The following is a 27,819-nucleotide window of genomic DNA, read 5'->3' as shown; positions in this document are numbered from 1 at the left end:
GGTGTGGTGGCAGGTGGTGGAGCCCATCCTGGGTCATCAGGGGCTTGGTGCCAGCCCACCACAGTGGTGATGCTATTGTCTAAAGTAAATTGTATAAGCTTGATTGAGTTCACAAAGAGAAGCAAGATAAAGAATCATATGTTTAATTTGTTTCATAGCATAAAATACAGTTTTTTCGTTGTAAACGGCATTATTTGCGATGGCTAAAATGTTGGATTATTGTAAATATATATAAGAGAATTTTGGCGGTAAAAAAATAAAGCGTGCGAGCTACATGCTAAAGAAGGTAACATGAGTTTAATATATGTATTCATGCTCAACATAAACTCACTGAACACATCTCTTGAGAGACACTGATTTAGGTGGTCCATCAGTGACAGCAAGATCTTTATTGGAATCACCAAAACCCTGTTCTGAATCTTTCACGTGAACCCCACATCATGTTGTCTTCCCAATGAATACCAGTTTGTGGAGACGAGGTAGCTTACACTAATACATCAACATTTTTTAATATTCAAACTGATGAAATTGTCATTTTGAGATTGAAACGGGTTACAGGTAACAGTTTAATGAACAATGTCTCAAAAAGAAAACATCCTATGTTTCCTTTGGTAGCACCATTGTAAGAAATACTCAGAGGAATATTCTGAACACGTGACCGAATGTCCCACTATGTAATGCGTGAAAGCACTGTACTCATTTGAATAACAGCAATTAATGACCAAAAACGCGGAACTGTAACATTCGGTAAGGATTTAGTCTTGGTATAATTTCACACAAGAGTAAATGCACATCAGATGTGCAGAACAGGACCCCTATTATCAAAGGTTTTAGATGTTCCTGGAAAGAAGGCTTTAAAAAGGGAGAATTTAATGTACAATGGGATAGTGCATTACTACTGCAGTTTCTTGATATGGTTGAAAAAGCGCAATAAATATCTTGCTACAGGGTCAGAGTAGTCCATTGTACGTTATGTACAGGGCTGATTGGGTTCTCAGCAGTCAGTACAAGAGTCTCAGGATTTTCTTCAATAAATCCCTTCTGTTTACAAAAAGCAAACAGGCCCAATGTCAATGCCAAACTCCTGGTCTGATCCACCAATGTCCACAGGGGCAATGTCAATGATAGGAAGTCTTGCGGTTTTCTGCGTCCTGTATTCAAAAACTGTTTTGCCCCAGTTATCATTGGCTTGCTGTATAGAGAAAGCAGAACAAAATGGTTAGAACAAGCAAAATTAGTATTTTATAACCAAACCTATTGTAATAACCAAACATAATGATTCATTTTAAAATTATTAAAATGATTTAAAACCCACAAACGGAATTGTTGGTAGGTCACACTGTGTTGCTTGTGGCTGAAAACAAAAAACTTTTTCAAGGGCAGCACAGGCACCAGTCATTCAAATCCATTAATGCAAATTTACCGAATGTCAACATGTTGGCCAATCAGTCACCGGTCGATTATTTTGTCGCCTGCGAGAAACAACGATTGATTGCTATCTGAACAGCAGCCACACATATGTGTGGCGTGTGTGTGTATAAATATTAAATCCAAACCTACATGGTCCTGTGTGACAAAGTGCCACACCGGTTCTCAATCAAGAAATCACTTGAATAAGACCTGCCTGACAAAATGATGTAGACCAAAATCCTCAAAAGCTTGACGTCATGCTGAGATCCAATGAAAATCAGGAACAAAGAGAAAGATCTCAAAGTGTTGAGATCTATCATTCTGGAAAAGGTTATAAAGCCATTTCTAAAGCTTTGGGACTCCAGCCATCCACAGTGAGAGCCATTATACACAAATGGCAAAAACATGGAACAGGAGAGGCTGGCCAACCAAAATTACCCTAAGAGCGCAGCAACGACTCATCCAAGAGGTCACAAAACACCCCACATTAACATTAAAAGATATTCAGGCCACAGTGAAGTTCACCATACAAAAGAGACTGGGCAAAAATGGCCTGAATGGCCATGGCCTGAGTGCCAAGATAAAAGCCACTTCTGAGCAAAAAAAAATACATTAAGACTCATCTCAATTTTGCCAAAAAACAACATACTCTGTGGACTGATGAGACAAAAGTTGAAGTTTTTGGAAGGTGTGGGTCCCATTACATCTGGCATGAAAGTAATACTGCATTTCAGAAAAAATATCATCATACCAACAGTAAAATATGGTGGTAGTATTATGGGGGTTTGCTGCTTCAGGACATGGAAGACTGTGATTAATTCAACCATGAATTCAGCTGTCTTCCAAAAAAGTATCTAGTCAAGCTGAAATAAACTTGGGTTCCGCAGCAGGACAATGTCCCAAAACACACCTTCATTTGTTTGATTATTTGAAACATATATACAGTACAAACCAAACGTTTGGACACACATTTCTTTATTTTCATTTTACATTGGTAGATTCTCACCTAAGGCATCAAAACTATGAATGAACATGTGGAGTTATGTACTTAACAAAAAGTGGAGACCTGACCTCCACAGTCACCAAACTTGAACCCAATCGAGATGGTTTGGGGTGAGCTGGACCGCAGAGTGAAGGCAAAGGGGTCAACAAGTGCTAAATACCTCTGGGAACTCCTTCAAGACTGTTGGTGTGTGCAGAGAGTGTGCAAAGCAGTAATCAGAGCAAAGGGCGGCTATTTTGAAGAATCTACCAATGTAAATGGTCATGAAAATAAAGAAAACATATTGAATGAGAAGGTGTGTCCAAACATTCATACACACACACACAACACACACACACACATTTTCATGGTTTCTACTTACAGAACAACTGTCTTCCACAACCGTGTATCTGAAACGATTATTCCCTTCAGCTTTCAGCTCCAGGTCATTTGAGGCCTTGAGGATGACAGCTTTCTTTAGATTGCCAGTCTTCTCGTCCTTGTACCCCACAGTGTTTTTGCAGTGGTACGTGATAGTTTGGGAGGCTTCTTTCGAGAGAAGTCGGATGAATGTCATCTGCACGGTGATGGAGTTGGGTGGCTGGTCTTTGTTCCCGTATGTGAACTAAAAAATAAAAAAGATCCAAAACGAGATAAATTCAGCGATTTCTTTGTAGTGGTACACATTTGTAAATTCTCATTCATTTCATTCAACCTTTTCTTGACTTTAGGAGCAGTTACATCTAAATGTGAAACGATAGATATTTCTATTTAAGCAATAGTATTACATAATTAAAATTCAAATAATTAAAAAGGCGCTCTTAACAATATAATCCCTTTTTTCTTGCAATTCATTGACACAAAATAGTTTTTGAATTATAAACATTCTGAAGTTCCCCTGCTCCTCTACAGTCAAAACCTCAGAGATTATGTCCATGACAGAAAACAAGTTGCCTTTGGCTGTTACTGTTTTGTGTTGCGTTCTTTGACAAGTCGGTGAACCAAATGTGACTTACGATGGTTCCTCCATTCATACTGCCCCCAAACCAAACGGGTTTGCTTCCAGGTGAGTTCCACCATGACTTCCGAGGTATATTTGAGGGATTGGCAGAGATGCAGGTTTCACCAGTTTCCATGTTACAGTGTACTTTAATGGCATCCTCTGAACTTCCTTGGTTTGGATCCACCCAGTATTCTCCTGAAAGGAAAACAGAAAAGCAGAAACATTTGCAGCATTACACAAAATATTACTAGATAGATCTAAATGGTAATTCTTGAAGCAAATTGTATTAATTATTAATGTACTCACCACTCTTCTTTGATGGGTAGCACTGTTTTAGATCTTCACATGTTCTAGCAGGATGCTTTTTGCTGCCATCTGGGCTACGCATGCTGTCAATTTGGCTGCTGAGGGCTTTTAGAGTGGCCTGAACTCCAGGATCAGCTGGTAATATGCCTGGTGTGGTGATATTTGGAAGAGCCTCATCCTCAGGGAACTCTGGAGGTGGTGGGGGGCCAGAGTCATAATCATGAGGACCTCCAAATAAGTCATCTATAGCAGCAGTTGGGACCCCAGGTGGTCCAGGTGGACCAGGAGGACCGTCCTCTCCAGGAGGTCCCTAATAATAATGATAAATGACACAGCACAATGAAGATGGAGTACAGTCTAGCTGTTTATGATGATGTTGACATTCAGGTCATTAACATACCTCTGGCCCAATGTCACCAGTAATTCCACGTGTTCCAGGAGGTCCCATTGGTCCAGGTTGACCTAATGTACCTTCTTTCCCTGGCGGTCCAACTGGCCCAGGAGGTCCCTAAATTGTAAAGATTCCACTATCAGCACTCAAGTACATTGCTTTGCTAGTTTATAGAGTTTATGGAGTATTCTTACTCTTGAACCACTTGGTCCAAATATTCCAGGCCCCCCTTGGTCTCCAGTCGTTCCCTTAAAAAAGAAGGTTAAGCATGTTTTTTCTCAACTGTATAAATGAAAAAGTAAATCCATATAAAGACACATTACTGGAGGTCCAGGAAGTCCTTGTAAACCAGTAAAGCCCCTGTGGCCTTTCTGTCCTCTTTCTCCATGATCACCAAGGTCCCCTTTGTCACCTCTTGGTCCTTGTGGCCCCTGAAAACAAGTTTGCATTATAGCTTTATATGAGACTGTGTGTTTAGATCTAAAACAATTAATCTCATGAATGCAATTTATTTTACAACATATGTTAGGTCTTACTATAAGTCCCCTCTTTCCAGCAGATCCAGGGGGACCAACAGGTCCTCTTGAGCCCTGTTAAGAATATTTGGGTGTGTTTACTATGGATATGTCAAGCCAAACCACATAATCTACTGTATTTTACGAACTTAATTCTGCACTGAAATATCACTAGAGCTCATACCACAATATTTAATTAATGTGAGTGAGCTGTGTGTTGTTGTGAGTTGCATCGTTCTAAAGGTGTTGCTTCACCATTAATTTAGATAATTTTCATGGGTTCAGTTTAAAATTATATTAACAGCAGTTAGAGTTCATACTAGAGTTAATAATAGAGTTAGTTAAGACGACAGTGGTGTATTTTTCAGGAAGTGGAAATACTCACTGGTTCTCCCCTCTTTCCTGGACCTCCTGAGGTTCCGACAGGGCCTGGAGACCCTGGGGGTCCCCGTGATCCAATCAACCCCTCGGGACCAGGATCACCACGATCACCCTGTATAATAAAACAATCGTTCAACCTGCTACACCCAATAACAAATAGTATCATATAAATACTGTTAGTATTATTTTAATATTTACTGTAATATATATTTTATATTTTTGTCCTTACTCTTTCACCTAGTACACCATCCTTGCCTGGTGGGCCATCAGATCCAGCAAGTCCCTGTAAAACAAGTGACACAAGTTGATTTAAGAAACAGGAGGTACTATAACCAAGACAAAATGAGTCATGAAGCAAATAAAGTGTTAACAGTAGAGGAACGCTTTATTCTGATGTTTTACCTGAGGCCCAGGATCACCACGAGGTCCATTAGCACCTGGTAACCCCACTGGACCAGAAGGCCCTTTATCCCCAGGAGACCCTGGTGACCCTTGCTTTCCTGGAGGACCCTAAAATAGAATGTTTGCCATTATTAGTACAGTTTCAGGGACTGTAATAAAAGCAGCCTGGCTTTTTTCAAAAATAACATACTGCTGGTCCTGGAAGTCCAGGCATTCCACGTTCTCCTCTCTGACCAGGTAGACCAACAATTCCTCTCTGTCCTGTTGTTCCAGCAGGCCCTGGTGGACCATCAGGACCCTGATTAAAAAAGGAGACATCATAATAAATTATTTATTTGATAAATGTGTTGCTCTTGGGAATGTTGCTGTGTTACCGTTGGCCCATCTTCTCCAGAGTCCCCTTTGTCTCCTGGACTCCCAGCTGGACCAGGTGGTCCTCTCTCACCCAGCCGCCCAGGTGGTCCATGGTCTCCTCTTAACCCAGGAGGCCCTTCTTTGCCTGGTGCACCAAGGGCTCCAGGCTGTCCAACAGGACCCTAATCAGAGCAGAAAAAAATAAATGTTACCCTTTCTTTCCAGTGTGATTGATTAATTTTTTAACTATTTCTTAATAAATTAATTACTCACAGGTGGCCCTGGTGGGCCAACACGTCCAGCTGATCCAGGAAAACCAGTTGGGCCCTAAAATATATTAGAGCATTTATTAATGCACAATAATCATCAAACTTTCCCCAGCAGTGTTATCATGCAGTAAATATGAAACATTCTTACTGGTGCTCCCTGTGTACCTCTTCCACCCTTTGGTCCAGCAACACCAACAGGTCCCTGCACAGAGACATATCTGTGCTCATTCTTTACCATATAACTGGCAACTGGTGTGTTTACATGACATCTTGTCAACTCACTGGAGCACCATGACCTCCTGCTAATCCTGGGGGTCCTGGTGACCCAGCATCACCCTTTTGACCAGGTTCTCCAGGCTCCCCTTTTACCCCTGGCTGACCATCGGGGCCCTGAGTTCACAATAAAAAAAATCAATATATTTTAGGACTGAGCTCAATCGCATATTATATTTTAGAGCACAAAACAGCAGCCGACTTACAGGTGGGCCAGCAAAACCAACAGCGCCAATAGGACCAGGTTCTCCTGGGGATCCCTATGATATCATATAATCAAAGTTACATTCACACACACAGAATATTTGCCATGTATGTCTTAAAAAGGATTACTGTTTTATTACATACTGGCATTGCTCTTGATCCTTGTGGTCCAGGAGGGCCACGTGGACCAGGTTCTCCCTGCCATAAAATGTATTTAGTGATTTCTTTTTCAAATGGAGACTTTGGAAATTAAAATAGCACATGAAGCAGTCTTATACCTTCTCCCCACTAGGCCCAGGGGGCCCAGAAGGCCCGAGGGGACCTGGGAGACCCTGCCATAACAAGAAAAGAACATGTTAGGGAAGCAAATCAAACAACGTATGATTATCAACCAAGGCATGTCATTACAGGCCTCCTGGGCCCAGATCACGCTAATGTTGCATAATAGTGTCTGCATGCAAGAGTTGGAGAGGTCCAGGGGACTGCAATCCAGTTGTACCCCAAGCACAACTCTACCTTCACCTGCAACTGTGCTATAAGACTTTTGATGAATTGCTGATGCATTGCATATGCAAATGGTCCAATGTAGAGCAATGAATAATACATAAACAGACATCTACACTTACATAATATATTACTGCCCTTCAGCTTTCATATTAAAAGGGCCTGAATGGTTCCCTCAGAACTTAAGCCATTTTTCAGTGAGGAGTGCAGAATCAACTCACTCTTGCACCATCATTTCCCGGTGTTCCTTCAGCACCTTTCTCGCCAAGAGCACCCTAGAAATGAAGCAGGAGAGCCATTAAGATCCGTGAATCAATACAACACAATATGTATTTTTGTGTAACATGACAGTACTTACTCTTTCACCTTTAGGTCCAGGTGGACCAGAAATGCCTCTTTCTCCTGGCATTCCTTGCAGTCCAGGTGGTCCAACATCACCTAGAGCACCAGTGGGACCTGGGCTTCCCTGCAGAGAATCATTAATATGTTAATAAAGTTATTACAGATATGATTGATTTAAATTGACTGTAATGTTAGGCATCAGTTTTGCACACATTTTGGAATTATCTGGGCTCCAAAATTCAACAAAAGGTCAGGAATTACATTTCAGGAAATGAACTTGTTGGTACATGTTATAGCTGGTATTATATCTGTATATAAACACACACATGCTTGTATAAAAAGAAACAGACAATGACTGTAATATAGCTGGTTATGAACATGTACCTTTGGCCCATCTGGACCAGCTGCCCCTGGAATCCCCTTCTCTCCTTGCAATCCTGGTGACCCCAGCTCTCCCCTTTCACCCGGAGTACCACGCTCTCCCTACAGAACAGTGTACACAGGCGACTGAGCTTACTGAGCCTAAATGTACCTGTATTCAAAAAAATTGTGATAGATAAACTCACCCGAGGACCAATCGCGCCCACGGCACCAAGTTCCCCAGGAATGCCCTATAAAAAGCCCAGTTGATCTCAATAAATATATACGAATATAGTGTGCTAGTTTAAACCAACAATGTAGGACCATTACAAAAATTGGGAAACCCTTACCTCATCACCTGGTTTCCCTGCTTCACCCGGGGCTCCAGGAGGCCCTGGTAATCCCTAACAATACGAGGAGAAAGAGCTGAAACTGAGGTTTTATAAGAAAAGGACAGAGTTAGGATTCTAAAAACTAACAAACCTGAAATCCATGCATGCCAGGAGGTCCCTGCTCTCCTCTATCACCAGCTGCTCCCTGCAAAGTAATTCATCATCATAAATAAGAGCTTCTAAGCCTGTAGGTGTATGTGGAAAATATGTTGAGTATGAAAGAGCATGAAGGGACTTACAGGAGGTCCAGCAGGACCGGCTGGGCCCACTTCACCGTCCTTACCCGGAGGACCCTAAAACAAGGTCGTGTCAGTGTGTTCTTCAACAAAAATAGGTAAATCGAGACCCTTTGCCATGGTTATTACTCACTCTCTGGCCTGGAGCTCCAGGGGATCCTTGTTCACCAGTCTTCCCTGGATCTCCCTTTAGGATCCAATTGATTCAATAAAACTCAATGAAACCGGGTTGAAACAGTGCTGTAGTATTCAGTGTAAGTACAGATTCTTGAACTCACATTAAAACCTTTTGGTCCTGGCAGACCCATTGTTCCAACAGGGCCTCGGGTGCCAATAGAGCCCGCTGGTCCTGGTCGGCCATCCTCACCAGGGCCACCCTTTAGGATGACAATATAATAGATTCTTTCTGCCTCTCATGAAGATTATTGGTCTAACTGAAATGTCTCTTGTTAACAGAACTCAGCATACCAGTGGTCCTGGTTTTCCTTCAGGACCCAGGATTCCAGGAGTGCCAGTCAAGCCCTTTTAAACAGAAACAATCAGAATCAATCAGATTGAAAAAGACCTATTGATGTTCCAATAGTGGCTATTAGAGTTGAGTATACTGGCATTTTCTGCTCACCCTGGCACCTGGTAGACCTGGTTCTCCCGTGCGGCCAGGATCCCCAGTGGACCCTTTTGGTCCTGATATGCCACCAATTCCGCGATCACCTTGGGCGCCCTTGAACAATGCAGGCAAAGGTGATGTTAATGTTTATAACAATGAAGAAATATACTTTATAACTCATAGGCATGTTTGAAAATGTACCTTAGGACCAGGTAATCCATCTGCACCAGGGAACCCCCTATTTCCAGGAGCACCCTAAACAAACCAATGCCAATCAATCAATTAAATATAAAAATTAATTGCAGAAATCATTATTAAGTTACATATTGACAAATGTTTGTGATACATGGATTAGGTAGAGTGTAGAAGTTGTTGACCGCAAATGAGCATAGTGGATGGCCACAGGAAGAAAATAACTCGGAAGAACCCTTCAAAGGCTCCAAAAGCTGTCAGCATTTGCCGAGCATCATTTTTAGGTCACTTCTCTAAGGGACAAAACTACATTGATGTAAAGGAAGTCTGTGAATTTGTTACATTGAGTGTGTTACAGCTAAGAAATCACCCTGGAGTTCTGACATCAACATAAGTTTGTAGGCTAGAGTAGAGTTGAGAAAACTAAAAACAATCAAAGGGACGAGTTAAGGCAAATCCTGCAACAAGCTTTAAGAAAACACCTGTGAAAAGAATACTTACTCTCTCACCGAGAGGTCCAGGAGGGCCTACTGACCCAGGGTCACCACGGGCACCTCTTTTTCCCTCCTCACCCTGAGGCCCGATTACACCTTGAGGACCTGAAGGACCCTGTCCACAGATAAATATCATGTTAAAGAGATGAACACAAGCAATAATAAAATTCAAAATTTTCTGTAAATATAGATTATCCAATGGGATCTTACAGGTTCTCCTTTGGGACCAGCCTCTCCTTTAAATCCACCAACACCAACATCACCCTAAACAAGTAAAATCATCACAGACCTTTATACCATTTGAAATAAAAATTGACATATTATGCACCCCCGTTTTAGTTGCAAAATGTGTCATTACCCCTTGACCTTTGATCCCAGGTTGTCCTGTACTTCCTTGAGGTCCTGGTGGACCTAGTGGACCAAGAAGACCTCCAGGACCATGTTGGCCAACTGTTCCCTGGGGGGGGGAAGCATCTTTTTTTAAAATGATCTTGTATACCAGTCTTATTAAAAGGAATCTACATGATTTATTCATTCATGTCATACGCACTACAGGTCCTTTGGAACCAGGCCCTCCATCAACACCGTCTGGACCCTAGAATTATGATTCATTTTTAATTAGGATGTTTAGCTGATTTAGAAGCATAATTTTATTCAAGAATTTTCTATGGAGTGTGAATTTGTTACACACTCGAAGACCAGTTGATCCAATTCTGCCTTGATGGCCTGTTTCTCCTCTTTGCCCTTGTGGTCCTTCAGGCCCTCGCACTCCCGTAGGTCCAGGTTGACCCTGGTAAAAATATAAAAACAGCCGATTAGATTCTAATGATGCCTTAACTCAGCTCTGCCAATTTGATCAAACGTCATAAAAAGTTGAAAATGTTGAAAATGTTAATATAAACAATTAATATAAAGAAAGGCAGGATTCAGGAGAGTAATTGTCATGCCACTGGGTGAAAAGGATGAGGCGCAAATGTTTGACAAATGTGAAAAACTAAAGGCAAGATGGCCAACACAGAAGAGAAAAGCAACCTAACATTGGCAATGCAGGACAATGGAGTGAGGGAGAAAATCAACATGTAAAGGGTTCTAATCACCCATGCTGAATGAGTAGTGGGTGCGTGTGACTGGCAGCACCTGTCCAGTCCAAGGCTGCCTTGGCATCAGAGTAATTCAGCCTGATTTCTTCCTTACCTTCATACCTGGAATTCCTGGATAACCTGCTGAACCACTGAGCCCTAAAGGTCCCTATATGAAAGGAATACAGGATTCATTTTACACTTTTAATGATGGCAATTTAAAGTCTTTCTACATTATGGCGTGACTAAACAGTAGTCATACTGTAACTATTATACATACTGCAACAAAGGCAAAAATGTTTTTTTACCATTGGACCAGGTTTTCCAGTGTTGCCAGGAGGCCCACGAGACCCCTGTAACAGCAGGACAATACAGTAAATCGTTCATTCATGTGGTCACGAATCAGCCACATTTGCTTGGCTACTGTTATGCACAAGCCACTTACTGGGACTCCACTGGGTCCTGAGCGCCCCCTCTCTCCAGACATGCCTCTCGGACCCTGCAATAAGGAGCATTGTTCTATGATCCAGCAAACTTAAATGGAATAAAACTAAAGAACATAGACTACATAAGTGTCAAAATGTTTGTAGTCTTTTTTTTGTCTTTATGGCTGTTCTTATTTGATCTCACATCTCTTTAAGCTATGTATTATACATTCATTTGTACATAATTTTATACATTAATTCTTGTGTTCAGAACTTTGGTCAAGTTGTAGTTGTAAAATGTTCTATAAAAAATTCGGATTGGATTGGATTGGAACATCTTACCATTGGGCCAGGAACACCCATCTGACCAGATGGGCCTGATTCTCCCTAAAAAAAAAAACATGTAAAATCTGTTTAAGTATTGAATCTTATGTCAGAACATTCAGTACTGTCCTGAACCCAGTTTTAGTTTACCTTTGATCCCACTGCTCCACGTTCGCCCTTCACACCAGTCGGACCCTGGTGTCCCTGCAATATGGTTTCATTAGTACTTTATGAATGACCCTCAGACTCACTTATCTGTTAAATTTTTTCGATGAGTTGTTCTTACTCTGTGGCCTTTCAAGCCTGGAGGCCCAGGTGTCCCAGGAAATCCTCTTGCCCCCTAGTAAAAAACGATGACATAAACATATGGACAAGGTATAGAAATCAGATGGTGAAGCAGTTATATGATTTTCATCTAACAACAAGTTAATTACCGGAGATCCTGGAAATCCAATTTCTCCAGCTTTTCCGCTTGTGCCTGCTTCTCCCTGACAGAGAATGAATGAATGAATGAATGAATGAATGAAGAATTACTGAATCACTGAATGGATGAAAAATGCATCTAGCGTTCTAGTTCTATAAAAATTTTGTAAAATTGAAAAGGAAACTGAATATGAACATGATAAAATAATGTACTCACATCCTCACCAGATTTCCCTGGAGGGCCTTCTGGGCCTCTGGCTCCAGATGGACCCTATGACATATAAGATGATACTTAATGGTTAATACATGTGTTTACACCTAATCCTGGCTACTTACAATGCTACTTAATTCAGATAAATGATGCAAATATATGATCAAGCTTTAGACAAAATTGCATTAATTCCTCTCTACTGGGCTCACTGTTATAATTAAGATAACGTGTTATAATTAAGTTTGATTTTAGTCAGGTCTACAACTAATTTAAGACATTTAATATGTTAATGTTTGGGTTAGGTAATTATGCCAAGTGTACTAAGTGGACAGACTAATCTTTCAGCTTTTGCTCTGAAGTATGTTGTCAGATGTTTTCCAGTTAGTCTTTTTCCATTCCAACGTGCTATTGTAGTCTGTCTTGGAACATCACATTGCACCTGTTTAACATCCAGATATCGACCCATCAATCTATATAACTTCATCGATGGTAACTTGAAAGCATGTTGTAAGTTGCTCTGGATGAGGGCGTCTGCCAAATGCCTTAAATGTAAATATATATGGTTTTCTAAAAGAGAGTATGGTGGTGGCAGTGGTGGCCTAGCGATAAAGGAAGTGGCCCCATAAACAATAGGTTGCCGGTTTGAATCCCGGTCTGCCAAGGTGCCATTGCAAAGCAGCGTCCCCACACACTGCTCCCCGGGTGTCTGTCATGGCTGTCCACTGCTCACTAAGGGTACTTGCCAAACTGCAAGTAAAGTCATTTTATATTATAATTATTGGCAAATAATTGCCAACACAATCTAACTCTTATGTGGTGTTCATATTTTTCCAAGTCCAGTCAAGGGGTAATGCACTGTGTTAAGTCATTGAAAATCTATGTTATGTAGTAACATGGCATGTCATTTGGTCTCACACACACACACACACATATATACATATGTGACCAGTATTTACATCTTACATTCACATTTTATCACGTAAACGTATGTAGAAACACAATTTCATACCATCGAACCAGGGTCACCAACATCGCCAGGTGGTCCTTGGGGTCCAGGTGACCCCTAAAATACAAAATATCCCAAAGAATTATCCTATGTCATGTAAAGTTGCCCATTTACTTAATGAAGAAATGACAGGCTCTTACAGGCTGGCCATTTGGTCCGGGGGGTCCCCTTGCTCCGGACTCACCCTAAAAAGAAATGTACATTCACAGCATTTATTAGACGTCCTAATGCAGAGTGACTTATAATCAGTAGTAATTTCCCCCTAGAGCAATTTAGGACTAAGTGTGTTGCACAGGGACACAATGGGAGTAAGTTGGGTTTGAACCTGTGGCTTTTTACTCGTTGTGCTTTGTGTTTTACCCACTAGGCTACTACCATTTGGTATAAATGCATATACATTCCGAATATAAACAAGTGCAAACATGCTTTTAGCACTGCATTGATAGACTGTTTCACTGCAAAATAAGACCAACCAGCTAAAATGAAACTCTAAAATATCTGTCACAAGAATAAAGGGTCTCTTAACCCTGGGTGTACTGGGTGTCGCTTCTACTTACCCTCGCCCCTGGCACCATTCCATACTGTCCTGCAGACTTTTCATCAAATCCCCCGGCCATATGAGCGGACAGCTGTCCCTGGAAAACAACGGCTTCAAGTCAGTCAACAGGAACACACCACATCACATTTTTATCGGTGATGAAGTGACAGGCCGTTAGTCAGCCATCTAGTAGTCACATAGCACCACATAAATGTCCATTGATCCGTGATACTCACTCCAGGGTGAGATGGATGCCCAGGTGGCCCAGGCTCTCCAGGCTGTCCTGGAATGCCGGGCTCCCCGTCAAGTCCCGGGGGTCCCCTTGCTCCCTAAAAATGAGTAGATTCATTAATCTTTTGAGTAACTAAAATGTTTAATCTTTCATTTAAACCCTAATGGACCTATATGTACTGGACATATTGGTGTGCAACATAGTCTCGGTTGAATTCTAGCTGTACGGGTATGATAATCAGATATTGACTGCAAAGCACCGATGTACGTTGGTTTGGACAAAAATGTCTGATAAATGCGGTAAACATAAATGTATAAATACTTAACTGACCATGCAGAAAAGACAAGAAAGTTATTAAAGGATGAATTGCATTTTGTATGTTTGCAATTTAATAAGCAAAAATTAAATTCTTATTGTTTTATTTTATTTTATTGTTTTTTTTTTGTTTTTTTTTTTGAAGAACATGGAATAGATGAGTAGGAGAAGATTTTTACTCACAGGCCTACCCTTGGATCCACGGTCTCCTCTGAATCCTGGAGATCCAGGAGGTCCCTGTTTAATAAATCAGGATGACAAATGAATCATTAAAATGCTCTTGATGTCTTCTGTCTCACAAACAGCACATGAGCAGTCCAGCCAACATTCCAGCCAGACTTCTCTACTACCACCTAGTGTTCACTTTAAACACACTGAAGCATTCAGGATCACCATGACAACAGACAAAAGTTAAGAAATCATAAATTCTGATAAAATGTTGGAATTGTTGACCTACCATTTGGCCCGGGCGACCTCTTATTCCGGTGACCTGTAATATGAATGTTCAGAAAGTGTTAAAAGAGCACATCATATTCTCATAGTTGTGTAGCTACAATATTCATGAAAGAGATGTGTATACACGTACAAGTGGGACATCTCCTGGTTCACCTTTCTGTCCCTGAAAGTCAATCGTTCAAGCATTAATTCATAAAAATAAGTTGATAATAATGAAAATGTTTGAAAAAAGGTTTATAGAAATGCTGACCTTATATATTCTTCCTAATGGTGGTGGAGGGGAGAAGCAGCATTTGTATTATAAATAACAGTAATATTTATAAAGTCAGTAACATTTCCTATTTTGTCTGCAGTTGTTCCTCACCTGACGTGTCATAGCCACTGGTGTCTGTTCCCGAGCCACTCTGGCACACGGGACAGCATTCCCCTTCAGGAATGTACACTTTTTCACAGTTTGACAGCTCGGCGCACTGAACTTCATCACAGAGGATGGCTCCGTTGTCACACACACAGATCCGGCATGGCTCCGGCTTCCAAATGTCTTTGTTGGAGTAGACCTGCCCGTCTTCTGTGCAACTCAGGTCATCTCCTGCGGACAACAGTTCGGATCAGATCAGCCACCTCAGACAACCTGGCTACGGTGTTCTGAATGATCTGAGTAAATATGATTCATTAACGATTTCATAAAACACACGTCGATGCTCAGTAACGGTACACAGAAACGATCTAAACATCTGAGTGGAACACATACTAGAGTCTGCTCAAAAGTCATAGTTATCAAGAATGTAAATGTTTGCATTGCGCTGTCAGGGATAAGATGGGAGTAGTGCAGAAAAGGGTTTACTGGAAAAGGTGAACGTCTGCTGAGGGCAGACATTAGCTAATTCTCTCCAAAGGCACTTTCTCAAAGGAGCTCTGATTCACAACCTTAACTGCAGGGTCCAGACAGATGTTTTCCATGCGGAAATACAAAGAAAATCTTACGAAGCTGTGAGCACGCCCAATTAAAAGGCATTTCATATATGATATATACATATGCTAATTACACATTTGCAATTTGTCAATGTTTATTTTAGACAAAACCACCCAAGTGAAAGAAATCATTTGACAATTTAGCACCAGGTGAACACCAGGTGGCATGCAGGAGCTTGAGAAAAGTTCTCAACTCAGATCTGGCTGTTTCTGCTACAGCCTTACTGGCCACAACTAGTAACTAACTAAACCACTCGTTGCTCCAGTTGCTTGATGCTAATTTTGAGTTTGAGTTTTACAACTCAATCTCGTTGTACTGCTGTACTAAGTTTGATTGTGTAATGACAAGCAGTGGTGCCCCAGCAGGTAAGGAAGCGGACCCGTAATCTGAAGGTTGACGGTCCGAATCCCGAGCCTCTGAGCAAAGCACTGTCCCTGTCGCCTGTCATGGCTGCCCACTGCTCACCAAGGGTGATGGGTTAAAAGCAGGGGACACATTTCGTTGTGTCACGTGTGCTGTGGTGACACAATGACAGTCACTTCACTTGACTTCACAATAAAGTCTTTAAAGGAGAGAGAGAGAAAAAATAATGGATCAGCACATGACGGAACGAAAATGGAATTCAGCTTGCATTTATAAAAGCATATTCACCTTCAAGGGATTAAATTCAACTGACAAAAACCATAATGATCTTATCCAGCGCCAGAATGCAAATCATGGGTCGTGTTTAAACGTGCTTCGGTGCAGACAAGCGAGTCTCCGAAATGCCCTCATCCGTGGTGGAGGGATCTCCATTTCCTCTGACCTCGGTGTCTGATTCAGTACTCCAGTGCAACATGTGGCATGTCTGGGGGAGGACTGTTTCCTTTGTTTCTTGGACAGGCCACATGTTGGAATACCTTCTTGACAACACAGATGTGTGACTCTGCATGAAGCCCACCGCCGATGTAATGGAAATTTGACCTTCTTAACCTGCCTGTAGAGAATTACAACTGTTACAGTCGACTGTTTTTCTTTTGTCCATTCTATGGGGCTCCAGATCATTCACCTATATGTATGGTTCCAGAATTTAATATTGTAGTTCATATACTTTGGGATTATTAAAAACAAAAGTATGGGTTACAGAAAACTCTGTATGGTAATAAAAGGTCTGGGACGACGTTCCTCCATGAACATTTTGGAGTGTTTTGAGAACACATAACATTTACAGAGGGAGAGGCTAGAAAGCCAAAAATCCTCCAAAGTAATTCACTGCAGATTCTACACTTTCCGCAGACGTTTATTAAAGAAAAAACCACTAACAGTGACAGTGAACTGTTCTCATGACACTCATTTTCCACCAGCCCTCCCACTCAACATCCACACCCTAACAAAAACATGTCTGCAGCAACCCCCCCCTCTTCACAGACTAGCACTTTCCCCAGGAAAATGGTAAGATAACACAGGGAGCATCAAAATAATACTCTCCCCCGAACGCCTGGAACAAGTGAGAGAAACAGGAACCGCAGATCTGGATGGAAATGAAATATATCTCCAAGTTGTCGGAAGCTGGGATGAAGGGGTGCTTCACGGATTTTCCTTGGATAATGTGGAAATTCTCGTAACATGCTGCGTTCAGGGACTCCACGTTGAAGGCCAAACCTTAGACATTAGAACATGACCATATGGAAACTTTGACTCATTTAACCCAATGTGCTGAAAGCTCTGTGGATTTACACATATTTGGGTATATTTAGGACTAACCAGCCATTTTTGCCATCTTCTTGCCAACATTGAAGGTCCTTCATTTTTTGACCAACCCTTTTTGTCAGAATCTTCTGTCCTCTGCGTAACTCAAAAGTCCCCAAAACTCTTAATAAGTCACATTATGTATGTCTATGGCTATGCCTAAAATCTTGATAAGCCTTTGCATAGGTGTGAAGTACCATTCAAGACAAAGTCTGAGAGTTAAATAAACTCTGGTATATATCTGGTATAACTGCACATAGTACAGATACTTTCTTCAACTCTGCTCCATTTTAAATGACCACAAACGAATGCATGATGTCTCCATTAGCTGAGAACAGCAGTAAGATGGCTGACGCAGCATGGTCAAGCAAAACCACAGTTGTACATGAAACACGGTTTCCTCTGGTTCGGTCATACGTTTTACCTTCTTTCCCACAATCGCTTCAGCCTCATTTGAGCAGAAGTAGGAAACAGAGCCAGGAAAATTAAATGAATAAGGAGTTGGCTGCATCCCAGGGATTTTTTTTACACCACTTATGTGGTAAATAAAAAAGAAAGAAAGAAAAATAGAATTCTGCTGTTCTGCCAGAAGGGAATTTATAGTGTTGGTGCACTTTCCATATATAGTTGCTCACAAACTTATAGACAAAAAATACCAGACATCTTGATAAGGAAATGCTTACCAATTCAGGTTTGCCATAACTGAATTTGTGCAATTTGTCCCAAGAATTGTCCCATTTTTCATCCTGGAGTGCCATAAACATGCATGGTTGGTGTTCTGCGTTTTTCACTCTTTGCCAAATTACAGTGCTTAACCATACATTGGGTAAAAGTATGTAATTTAAGGCATCATAACCCTTGAAGCATAACCACAGGAGTTAAGATCAAAGGTACCCAACAGTCCTGTCTGTGTTTTATTTTTGTTAAAATCTATGTAATTTTTCTAAGTGTGTTACTTGGTAGCAGTTGTATTTGGGGAAAAAAAAGCTTGACAGATGTCCCGTGTCTGAGGACATTTTCTAGTGTGCAGACGTGATTTTTCTTTCTTAAACATATTGACAGAACATATTTTGTGCTTGATGATGAAACGACCTTCTGTCATTGTGTCAAAATCCAAATGATCATTGTTAAATATCATAAATATTTTTTTTACATTAATAGAGTGACCCAAACTCTCAGTTGAAAAGGGTTATCGGCATTCTGAACATGGAAAGATGTTGTCACTTGATAGCGGTAATTTATTCTAAAAGGCCTATAGATTTTACGTCGCCTCTTAGTTTATCCAAATAACATCATTCCAAATGGCAATAAATATAAAGTCCAAAGATGCAATTCACTAATAAACAAAGTAATATATGATACCCCTAATAAACACTGTGTACAGTTTGTAGTACATGCATTTAAAATGTGCTGCATTGTACCACAAAGAGCTACAGCGGCCTCATAGTTGCCAAATATTCAGAGGTTTAGAGGTCAATACTACTAAAGTTCTAATTGAAAATGTCAAGTAAACTACATCCATGTTCTTGACAGACAGAATTCATTTGTGCTGTGCTGTAAAAGTCCAATGTAACCACAAAAATCGAAATATATTAATACATGCAAATATATACATTTGGATATGGCAAAAAACATGACACGCATCCATAGTGAGCCATCAACACATACCCCGAAAGATAAGATCTCTGAATAAAATCATGGACATAGTAAAACTAAAAATGGCCAGGATGCAGGTCTTTAATGATATCACACATACACTTTTGCTCTCATGAATTTAAAGTTTCCTCCAAATAAAGTGATCATGATACATCAACTTGGCCAGAAATGCATTCGCAGACTGGGGGGGTAGGGGGGTGCTGCAAACATTAAGACTTTAAAATAAGGATCCATGGTCGGATTGTTTGTATGTTTATATAAGTATACTTTGACCTTGAGACAATTGATCGGCTTTTTATATTACTGTAGCAGAATTTTAAAGCTATAAACATGAATTCCGTTCTGTAAAGTGCCAATACATGGAAATAATACATAAAAGAAGAGCACTTTAGAATGAAGTTTCCACCAGAATTCAGAACTAATAAGGATCTTATCAACATCAACAAACAAACCTGCAAACTAATACAGACAAGCACAGTCAAGCAAACACTTCATCTGTCAAATCATATTTATGCATATGTATATTCTACAAACCTAAAGAACATGAAATAATTCATTCTCATTTCTTGCCACAATTTCCAGTGTTTTTACCAGCATTCAATTTAATTCTCTGGTGGCTATTAGGAAATTGATCAAATATCATATTAAAATATACATAAGAATTAGGTCCTGGATATGCTCCATGCATTATAAAGACCACTAATTTTCTTGGGTTTTGGTGAACTGCACATTCCCTTCAGTCTTTGTGGCACACTCTTTCTCTCTCTCTTTCTCTAGGGGATAGAAATATCCATTCCTCATGTTTTCTTCATAAAACTCCTGCTCTCTCTGTTTTCTGAGATCACAGGATGGCAACAGCTGGCCTGCCATGACACTGGCTTACATTACACACCGGTGCACTGATCATGCAGGGCCAGGCAACTGTGTGCAATATAAATATTTATGAAGGGAAGTAACTGACTGTGGATCCAAATGCTTTCATGAACATCCCACCATTTTCAACTGCATTCCACGTGGCTCCGAAAATTATGATTACCAATTAAAATACTTGTTTAGGTCTAGGTCTTGGCTACTTGTTACAGTGTATTCATTTTGTGGCTGTCTGTAATGCATGAACGGTATGAAATGTAGTTTTGACACTTAGCCAATGCAGAAACATGAAGCAAAGAAGAGACTGGACATGTCCACCACTATCTACACTTCTGGGGCCCCCCTGAAATCTTGGCTTCCCTCGATCCTGTGATGTGGCGTCCCTGGGCCAGTGATGAAACGCTTCCTTGAGCCTGGAGGGGGGAGGTCACATAATTTATCCCTCCTTGAAGTTTACGATGCTTTATAACTTCTTCAAAGTCAGCTTGTACCAGACAAAAAATGCAGAGATTTTATTGTTCTGTTGCAAATTAAAATTTTTTTTTTTGAGAAAAAAAGGTTTTCACTTAATGATTACATTTACACCAATTTGCAGACGCCCTTATCCAGAGTGACTTAAAATCAGTATTTACAGGGATAGTCCCCCTGGAGACACTCAGAGTTAAGTGTCTTGCTCAGGGACAAAATGGTAGTAAGTGGTAGTAGCTAGGGTGGTTGTAGCCTAGTGGGTAAGACACTTGCCTATGAACCAGAGGACCCACGTTCAAACCCTACTTGCTACCATTGTGTCCCTGAAGAAGACACTTAACCCTAAGTTGCTCGAGGGGGGTACTGTCCCTGTAACTACTGATTGTAAGTCCCTCTGGATAAGGGCGTCTGATAAATGCTGTAAATGTAAAAAGAGGGGTTTGAACCTGTGACTTTGTGGTCTTCTGGTTAATAGACGAGTGTCGAACCCACTAGGCTACTAACACAGGAAACAGAATCCACAGCACAAAAAATTGTAATTCATTTATACAGTTTCTATGTTATAGCATCTAAATGGTGGTGCCTGCAGGACTTTGGGAAACAGAATTTGGCTCTACTGGGCTGCAACATTCTTTTCCGAAGAAAAAGCAGGCTTGCCCACTATCTTGATGGGATTAGTACAAGTCAAGAAAGAAACAGCGTCTTCAGAAGGAGTGTGCATTCTGAACACTATTTCAAGCAAGGATTGTCATTTTTAAATGAATATTTATTCGTGGAAACATGCATCATGTGCTAGTGCAGAGCTTAGTTTCAGCAAGAAATTAATAGTTGAAAAGTTTTTATGTACATGAACACAGGACTGCCGAACTACAAACACATGATTATGTTGGCCAGTAAAGCAGTTGCAGGATCCCCTACAAGTTCCAAATCCCATGGCAATTAATGCACACATTAAACAGTCCAAGCCACAAAGATGGTGTGCTTTTCTCTTCAACCCGAAGTCGTCATGTTTCTTCTGAAATCCAGCATATTAATGTCACAGCGGCACCTTGAAAACAGCTTTCGTCCTAAAGCAATCCAGATTCTAAACTCAAAATAATTGCTCTCTACGTACGTGCTGTGCTCCATAAATGTGGAATACCACCTCAATAACATGCAATATCTTCACACAACATGCAATAGACAGTAAAAATCAAGTGCAATTGGTACTTTCTTATATTTTCTGTATACTACTATTCTAGTTGTTTGTTATTTAAGTCTGTCTAATTTTCTGTATTTAACTGTGTACTTCACACTGAGTCAACTGCACTTAAAATGTTGTTGTTCCTTGGAAAGTGACAATGACAATAAAGATTTATCTGAAAGTCTAATTAGATCATCTGATCATTAACCATTAATGTTTGTTCTACATTAGTAAAATTGTGCTCAGAACATCTAGATGTGATGTGACCAAATCGAACCCACTGAAACATGTTCCTCATTTCTGAGTATACATTAAACAGGGCTTTGTGTTTGACTCTTTGCATAACCTTTGGCGGCAGCATTTGATTTTGATCAAATGTGACACTGGGGGACTGTGTTCTATTAGACACTGGCAGAAGTCAAAGGCTAAAGGGAATACTTTACCCTTGAACAGTCTCAGAAACAAACTGAATCAAATAATCTCTGCACAATCAGTTATTAGATTATATCAATGCATTTATCCATTGTTTACTGAGAGTACTGCTGACAGGTCCTGGGGTCACGCGTTCCCCTCACCGATTAGATAAAAAGGAAGGCATGGGTGAATCGTCTTATTTGGAGCGAGGAATAAAGTCTGCATGTGACACAGCTGCTATGTGGAGGGTGGTGGCAGGGGATGCAAACAAGATGCAGAAGCTGATATTATTGTACTTAATCTCATCTAGTCCCCCTCAAAGATATTTGGTAACATGCATAGTTCAGGTCTGGTAATGTTCTAGATCACAGAGTCAACAGTACAAACAGAACGCTTTCATAACATCCTAAAGGGAACATGTATTTACAATCGGTACGGGGTCTAGCACTGACCCTTGAGGAACAGTACGAGCCCCTGGAGACATGTCACATCTGGCTTCTTTTAAGGAAGTGAATTGTTTCAAACCCTCTGAGGGTTGTGTGCCGGCTGATGCAGCATCCAGGTCTCCAGAGAATGACCCACAGAGTCAAAAAAAAGCAGGAAGGTCTGGGAGTGATGGGACCAGATCAATATAACCATGACCAAGACAGTGTCTGCCCCAAAACCAGACCAAACACTTTCATGGGGATGAAAATATGTGCGACAGATGTCCAGTCACCACACTTATAATGCATGAGAAAGCATGTTGAAGAGCGAGGCCATTTTATTTCATTTGATTTGACTGGTAGCCCTGGAGCCTGGAGATGGACAGTGAGTCCAGGTCTCTTCCACAGCTGCTCTGCTTACAAATGCGGACTAATTGTGGGTCTAATGAGTGCAAATCAAAGTGTAACCACAACTTCAAACCTGTAATGAGTAAATATGTCATGAGTGAACATTAAAAGCATTTGCATTACATTTATTTTTAATAAAATACTGAAAACAGGGCATCTGAAATCCAATCAGTCATGAAAGCATAAATGCATTGAGTCAACTGAAAAGAAAATGAAACTCAGTGAACATGATTGGGTGGTCAGCTTGGAGGAAAGGCTGGCTGTCATCAACACAGTGAATCCTGCTGTGAATGAAGTGCCCTGACGCTTTCGGAAGGAAGCTGAGAGCGGAGAGACGGCGAGCATATACTCTGATGTATTATGTTCCGCTGGAAAAGCTCAGGGGAAGAAAAAAAAGAAAAAGAAAGAGGTTCACTGACTTCATATGTTTTGCCGGAGTTATGTGCTACTCCTAACCCTTGAAGATTGATGAATTAGATCATGTCACGTTGGCATCTAACAATAAATACATTAATTGGCAAATTTCTCAGATAAGAACTAACGATTCAGTTCAAATCTTGCAAAGCCTTCAACATTAAGACATCAACCCTTTCGTCCAAAGCGACTTACAAGAGGAAGACACCAGCAATTCTCATTCGGTTTCTATAGATTTTGAGTTACAAAACTGATAAGGCCTAACTTGTCAAGAATAGAACATTTACATTTACGGCATTTATCAGACGCCCTTATCCAGAGTGACTTACAATCAGTAGTTTCAGGGGACAGTCTCCCTGGAGCAACTTAGGGTTAAGTGTCTTGCTCAGGGACACAATGGTAGTAAGTGGGATTTGAACCTGGGTCTTGTTCATAGGCGAGTGTGTTACCCACTAGGCTACTACCACCCAGAACATGCTAGGGACTTTCTGGACGGTCCTTCATTAATGTAGAGACGTTTCATTCTGCATCCACAGAACACCTGGATGACTGAGGATCTTCACAGACATGCTCTATATAAACTACATGAAGAGCTCCATGGTATGACCCCATGAAGATGTTGAAAATGAAACCAGCTGTCTCTATCCTAGTAAAAACAATGCCGTTTTCACATGATGCAACGTCATATTCTGCAAGCCTATATGTGCTCATATTACATGTTTTCACTTTTTTTTCCCACAAAGCAATCATCGCAATAAGTTAGAATACTTCTGCCCTTGTGTCCAAAATGTCCATGTTCTTGGAGCCATGGGCTGAACGTTGACATGCCATGTCTTACATCAGCCACATAACTTCCTCCCCAACTGCATTTTAGCCAGGGTTTGTTTTGATATTTTGCAAATACTGCCAAAGCAACCATTTTAACATCTGGAAGTTATCACCCCGTTCTGTATTTGCTGACTGCCGTAATTTACTTTATAAGGAGTTCCCATGGAGCTGGCTCGTGACTACAGCCGATATTAAAAATGTATCAGCTAAGCCTCTGGCTTCATTAAGACATCAGAAACTATCTCCGTTGCCCACAGCATGGCCGTCAGTGCAACAGGGTTTCTAGCAGAGCAGCGAGCTCCTCGCTCATCTGACTTTTGCTCTTTACAAGGGCAGCAAAGAGGCGTGTAATTAAGTCATAGCTAAAAAATGCGGCACATGTTTTCCATCAGTGGCGTCCCGTGAAACAAACCAAGTTCGCGTATCTCGCAATTTATCTACTTTCCCCCACCAAACAGCCTATTTGTTGCAATGCAACTGATGTGGAAACAGCCTGAAGCATTAATCCGAGCTCCACCTGAGTGAATGGGAAGACACAGGACAGAACAAAAGCAGATAATCTTTCTGTAAAGTACACCATCGATGGACAGTGTTATGCATTGTAAAGTAAGCACAGACAGTTCTCTGCTAAACTTCAATAAAGGAAACAAACAGCACAGCAAGCTGATCCTGGTGTTAATGCTTTGGTGTATCCTGTGAGACCCTGCATCTGTGAGGATGTTTTACTGCGATTATGGGAGTTGCGAGGAATGGTGAGTTTAGCAGCTGGATGCGTTCAAACTGAAATCTTAATCTAAATCTGCAGCAAGATTGATAGAATAATGATAATTGAACAAATTTTTATTTTTTCCAAAGAATTGAACATTCTTTGTATAAGGACACAGACTCAATGAAAGCTGTGGATTGGACAAACAGGCGTACCAGGGTATATGAACAACAAAATAGACTTTAAAATGTACAGTGCAATTATCCCTGTGATTCATACTTGGGTGTGAGAGGAATACAGATTAACAATGCAATTAAAAAATGTCCTCGAGCTGCTCATGTCACCACCAATCTCTCGTTCCATATGCATGCCACGTTTGAACATTGCAGAGAAAAACTTCCAAACAAAGAGACCAACGATTCAAATGTATGTCTAATAAGACCCCGTTTGGCCCATCTGTGTGGCAACTGCAAATCAGGATAATTAAATCCAATATAACAGTAAAAATCTGCTTTATAGTTAATAAAATTTAATTCATACAGCAGCGACAGTTTACATGCTGAAAAAAGTGCACTCGGGGAGCAGTGTGTGGGGACGGTGCTTGTTCTCAGTGGCACCTCAGTGGCACCTTGGCAGATCGGGATTTGAACCGGAAACCTCCTGATTACAGGGCCGCTTTCTTAACCACTAGGCAACCACTGCCCCAGTGGTAGGAACATCAACGCTGAAGGAACATCATGTAAGGTACACTGAACAGTTCATCATGTACCAAATGCCAACTTTACCACAGATTCAACGAATAACATGAAACATAAATTATTCTGATGACATTTCAGTGGGGTTTCAGGTTGGTGGGCTCCATCAAATCCTCCTCAAGGTGGTGCTCTTGACCAGGGGCTCTCACGTGTGCAGGTTTATGTTCAGCAGACAGTATCAACACAGCAAAGTCAGATTAAAACCATTGCTCTGTAGTTCTTTCAACGTGACACTTTTCATTTGAGGAAAAAGTGACATCAGTTTCGTGGAATTCCAGACGACAGGACTTTTGAGTAACGAATGCACACAGATTTCTGAACTTTTATGTGCTCTCATCCTCAAGCCTCATACATCTGCCCCACATTAAGATTCAAGCTGTGTTCCACTGAACATGCGTGAGTCAGACTGTGGAAATGACCTCAGCAGATGTTGAGGGAACAGGCTTGAGGATAAAAAACATTTGGATGTGGTTAACACTTAATGAAGCCTACAGTGCGACAAGAGACGCGAGGAGCAGGCACGCTCCTCAGAACACCCCATGTTTTACGTGTTCCCGCTTCCTCCAGGTGACATCACTGGCAATTACGGGCAAATGACGTTACCGAGGGGTACAATTGGTCTCAAGAATGTCACTTTGCACCTTCAAAAAGGCAATCCTTACGTCCTAATCTTGACACAAATGGTGCGTACGCAACGGGGGAAAGTACAGATGTACCTGACATGAAGTGAAGCTCTGAAAAAAGCCAGCTGAAGAAACAAGCCATAACAGGCTTACCAATAATCAACGGCAATGAATTTAGACCGGCAGGGAAAATCACCGTCTTCATTCCATAAATGCTCTCTGTTACCAAGAAACTAAATGATCAGCATCTAAATGAACAGCACAAAACATTAACAGACTCAGTAACAACTTACCAACTTCTTGGCATCCCACAAAAAAGCCCCACGGAAGGAAAAGCACCACAAATAAGAATGTCCTGGAACGAATAATGCTCATTATGCCTATATACAAGACATGAGCCTCCCGTGTGCGCAAAGTGGGGACAAGAGGGCAAAAACGTCCAGAGTATCACTCCACCATGTAGACAGACTGCTGTTCCCCTCTGAACAGCACGCAGACCCAGCCCAGACTCTGAGAGCCCCCTTTTTTTTTTTTCTTCTTCCAGTCACAGCTTTAAATAAGAAGAATGCTGCCAGCCCTAATTTTCCTCCCACCCACCCCCTTTTGTCAGTGCTCTCTCATAATCAACCAGTCACAGACAGTTGTTCCTCTCAGGGACTACACCCCCTTACATGCTTCTTCCATAAGAACAGCAGTTATGCCTTCTTGGTCTTTGCCGTGGACACTGTGAAATTAAGGGCAAATTACACATTCAACTGGCAATAAAATTCTCGGATAGTTAATAAATAAATAATGGTGCACCTAGATGTCTTCACTGTGACATGGCTGCATAGTTCTACAAGTTGAAGGTCGACAAAAGTGAGAAGACACTTATTCCAAACATGGATTCCGTACTTTCACGTGCACAACAGATGTTCTTGTTGAGGTTAAGACTGTTACAAATATTATCAAATAGTAACAAATATTACATTAAATATTTAACATTGGCAGATTTCACAATCTGACATTTCCAAATTTCCAAATGTTCCCAACTGACACTGGAATACAAAATAGTTTTCAAAAGTAAAAAGTTTATTATAAAGTTAAAAATACATACTCTCAGACTCTCTCACACTGACTTTAACTCTGATTCGCAGTGGCATCATTCTGTGTTAAATTTTCACCAAATTATTGGGTTAAAAGGGGAGAACAGAATCACTGTATTGTGTATTATTTATTGTTATTGTTGTTATTATTACAGCTAATTTAATAGCATACTAAGGATTAGACTTTTGAAACATCAATCAAAGGATTCAGTCATCAGTCTAAGCTTCCGAGTGCATGGATACCTCCCAGCTGTTCAGATGCTCATGTGCATCCCAGCTGCATAGAAACTCCCAGGGCAGAGTTTACATTGGATTTCTAAACACTCTAAACTCTACATTTTAAACTCTCTATCCTATTGCAAAATTAATTTTACAGTCAGGCAGACTGTAAGCCAATGTTCTTGTGAGCTGATGGAGGGTAACAGAAGAAGGTCTGCATGATACCCTAGTTTGACATATAAGGGCCTAATTTTGGAATTAAGTGACCAAAGTTTGACTTTGATCCCATAGTTTGGACTATATTTAGAGGAATATATAATATAGCTATAAAATGCCAGAAGAAGCCAGTTGGTGCCATAAATTCCTGCAACCTCTAGCCATTGGCCTCTTGGCCACCCTGATGAGTTTTCTCTTTCCCTAAAGGCCGGGGGGCATTCT

The 27,819-nt window shown here is 40.9% G+C and overlaps 1 protein-coding gene across 1 annotated transcript; it reads right to left on the bottom strand.

Moving 5' to 3' along the window:
• Nucleotides 1–127: 127 nt before the first annotated feature.
• Nucleotides 128–26,615, bottom strand: col5a2a (collagen, type V, alpha 2a). Its single transcript, XM_028990881.1, has 54 exons — nucleotides 26,371–26,615; nucleotides 14,991–15,215; nucleotides 14,877–14,890; nucleotides 14,757–14,789; nucleotides 14,628–14,660; nucleotides 14,354–14,407; nucleotides 13,860–13,952; nucleotides 13,643–13,720; nucleotides 13,226–13,270; nucleotides 13,089–13,142; nucleotides 12,086–12,139; nucleotides 11,880–11,933; nucleotides 11,732–11,785; nucleotides 11,596–11,649; nucleotides 11,464–11,508; nucleotides 11,142–11,195; nucleotides 11,005–11,049; nucleotides 10,812–10,865; nucleotides 10,309–10,407; nucleotides 10,168–10,212; nucleotides 9,976–10,074; nucleotides 9,828–9,881; nucleotides 9,625–9,732; nucleotides 9,133–9,186; nucleotides 8,947–9,045; nucleotides 8,793–8,846; nucleotides 8,603–8,701; nucleotides 8,458–8,511; nucleotides 8,328–8,381; nucleotides 8,180–8,233; nucleotides 8,047–8,100; nucleotides 7,903–7,947; nucleotides 7,721–7,819; nucleotides 7,353–7,460; nucleotides 7,216–7,269; nucleotides 6,769–6,822; nucleotides 6,635–6,688; nucleotides 6,493–6,546; nucleotides 6,296–6,403; nucleotides 6,162–6,215; nucleotides 6,018–6,071; nucleotides 5,765–5,926; nucleotides 5,581–5,688; nucleotides 5,391–5,498; nucleotides 5,218–5,271; nucleotides 4,993–5,100; nucleotides 4,629–4,682; nucleotides 4,416–4,523; nucleotides 4,287–4,340; nucleotides 4,102–4,209; nucleotides 3,702–4,011; nucleotides 3,409–3,590; nucleotides 2,775–3,017; nucleotides 128–1,192 (listed from the first exon to the last, which is right to left on the bottom strand). The coding sequence occupies exons 1-54, from the start codon at nucleotides 26,450–26,452 to the stop codon at nucleotides 1,046–1,048; spliced, it is 4,482 nt and encodes a 1,493-aa protein (XP_028846714.1). The 5' UTR covers nucleotides 26,453–26,615; the 3' UTR covers nucleotides 128–1,045.
• Between the last annotated feature and the right edge of the window lie 1,204 nt (nucleotides 26,616–27,819).

This window comes from Denticeps clupeoides, chromosome 9 (genome assembly GCF_900700375.1).
Source record: "Denticeps clupeoides chromosome 9, fDenClu1.1, whole genome shotgun sequence".
NCBI lineage: Eukaryota > Metazoa > Chordata > Actinopteri > Clupeiformes > Denticipitidae > Denticeps > Denticeps clupeoides.
The sequence above is the reverse complement of the archived record's forward strand: the minus strand, read 5'-3'. Positions and strand labels throughout refer to the sequence as shown.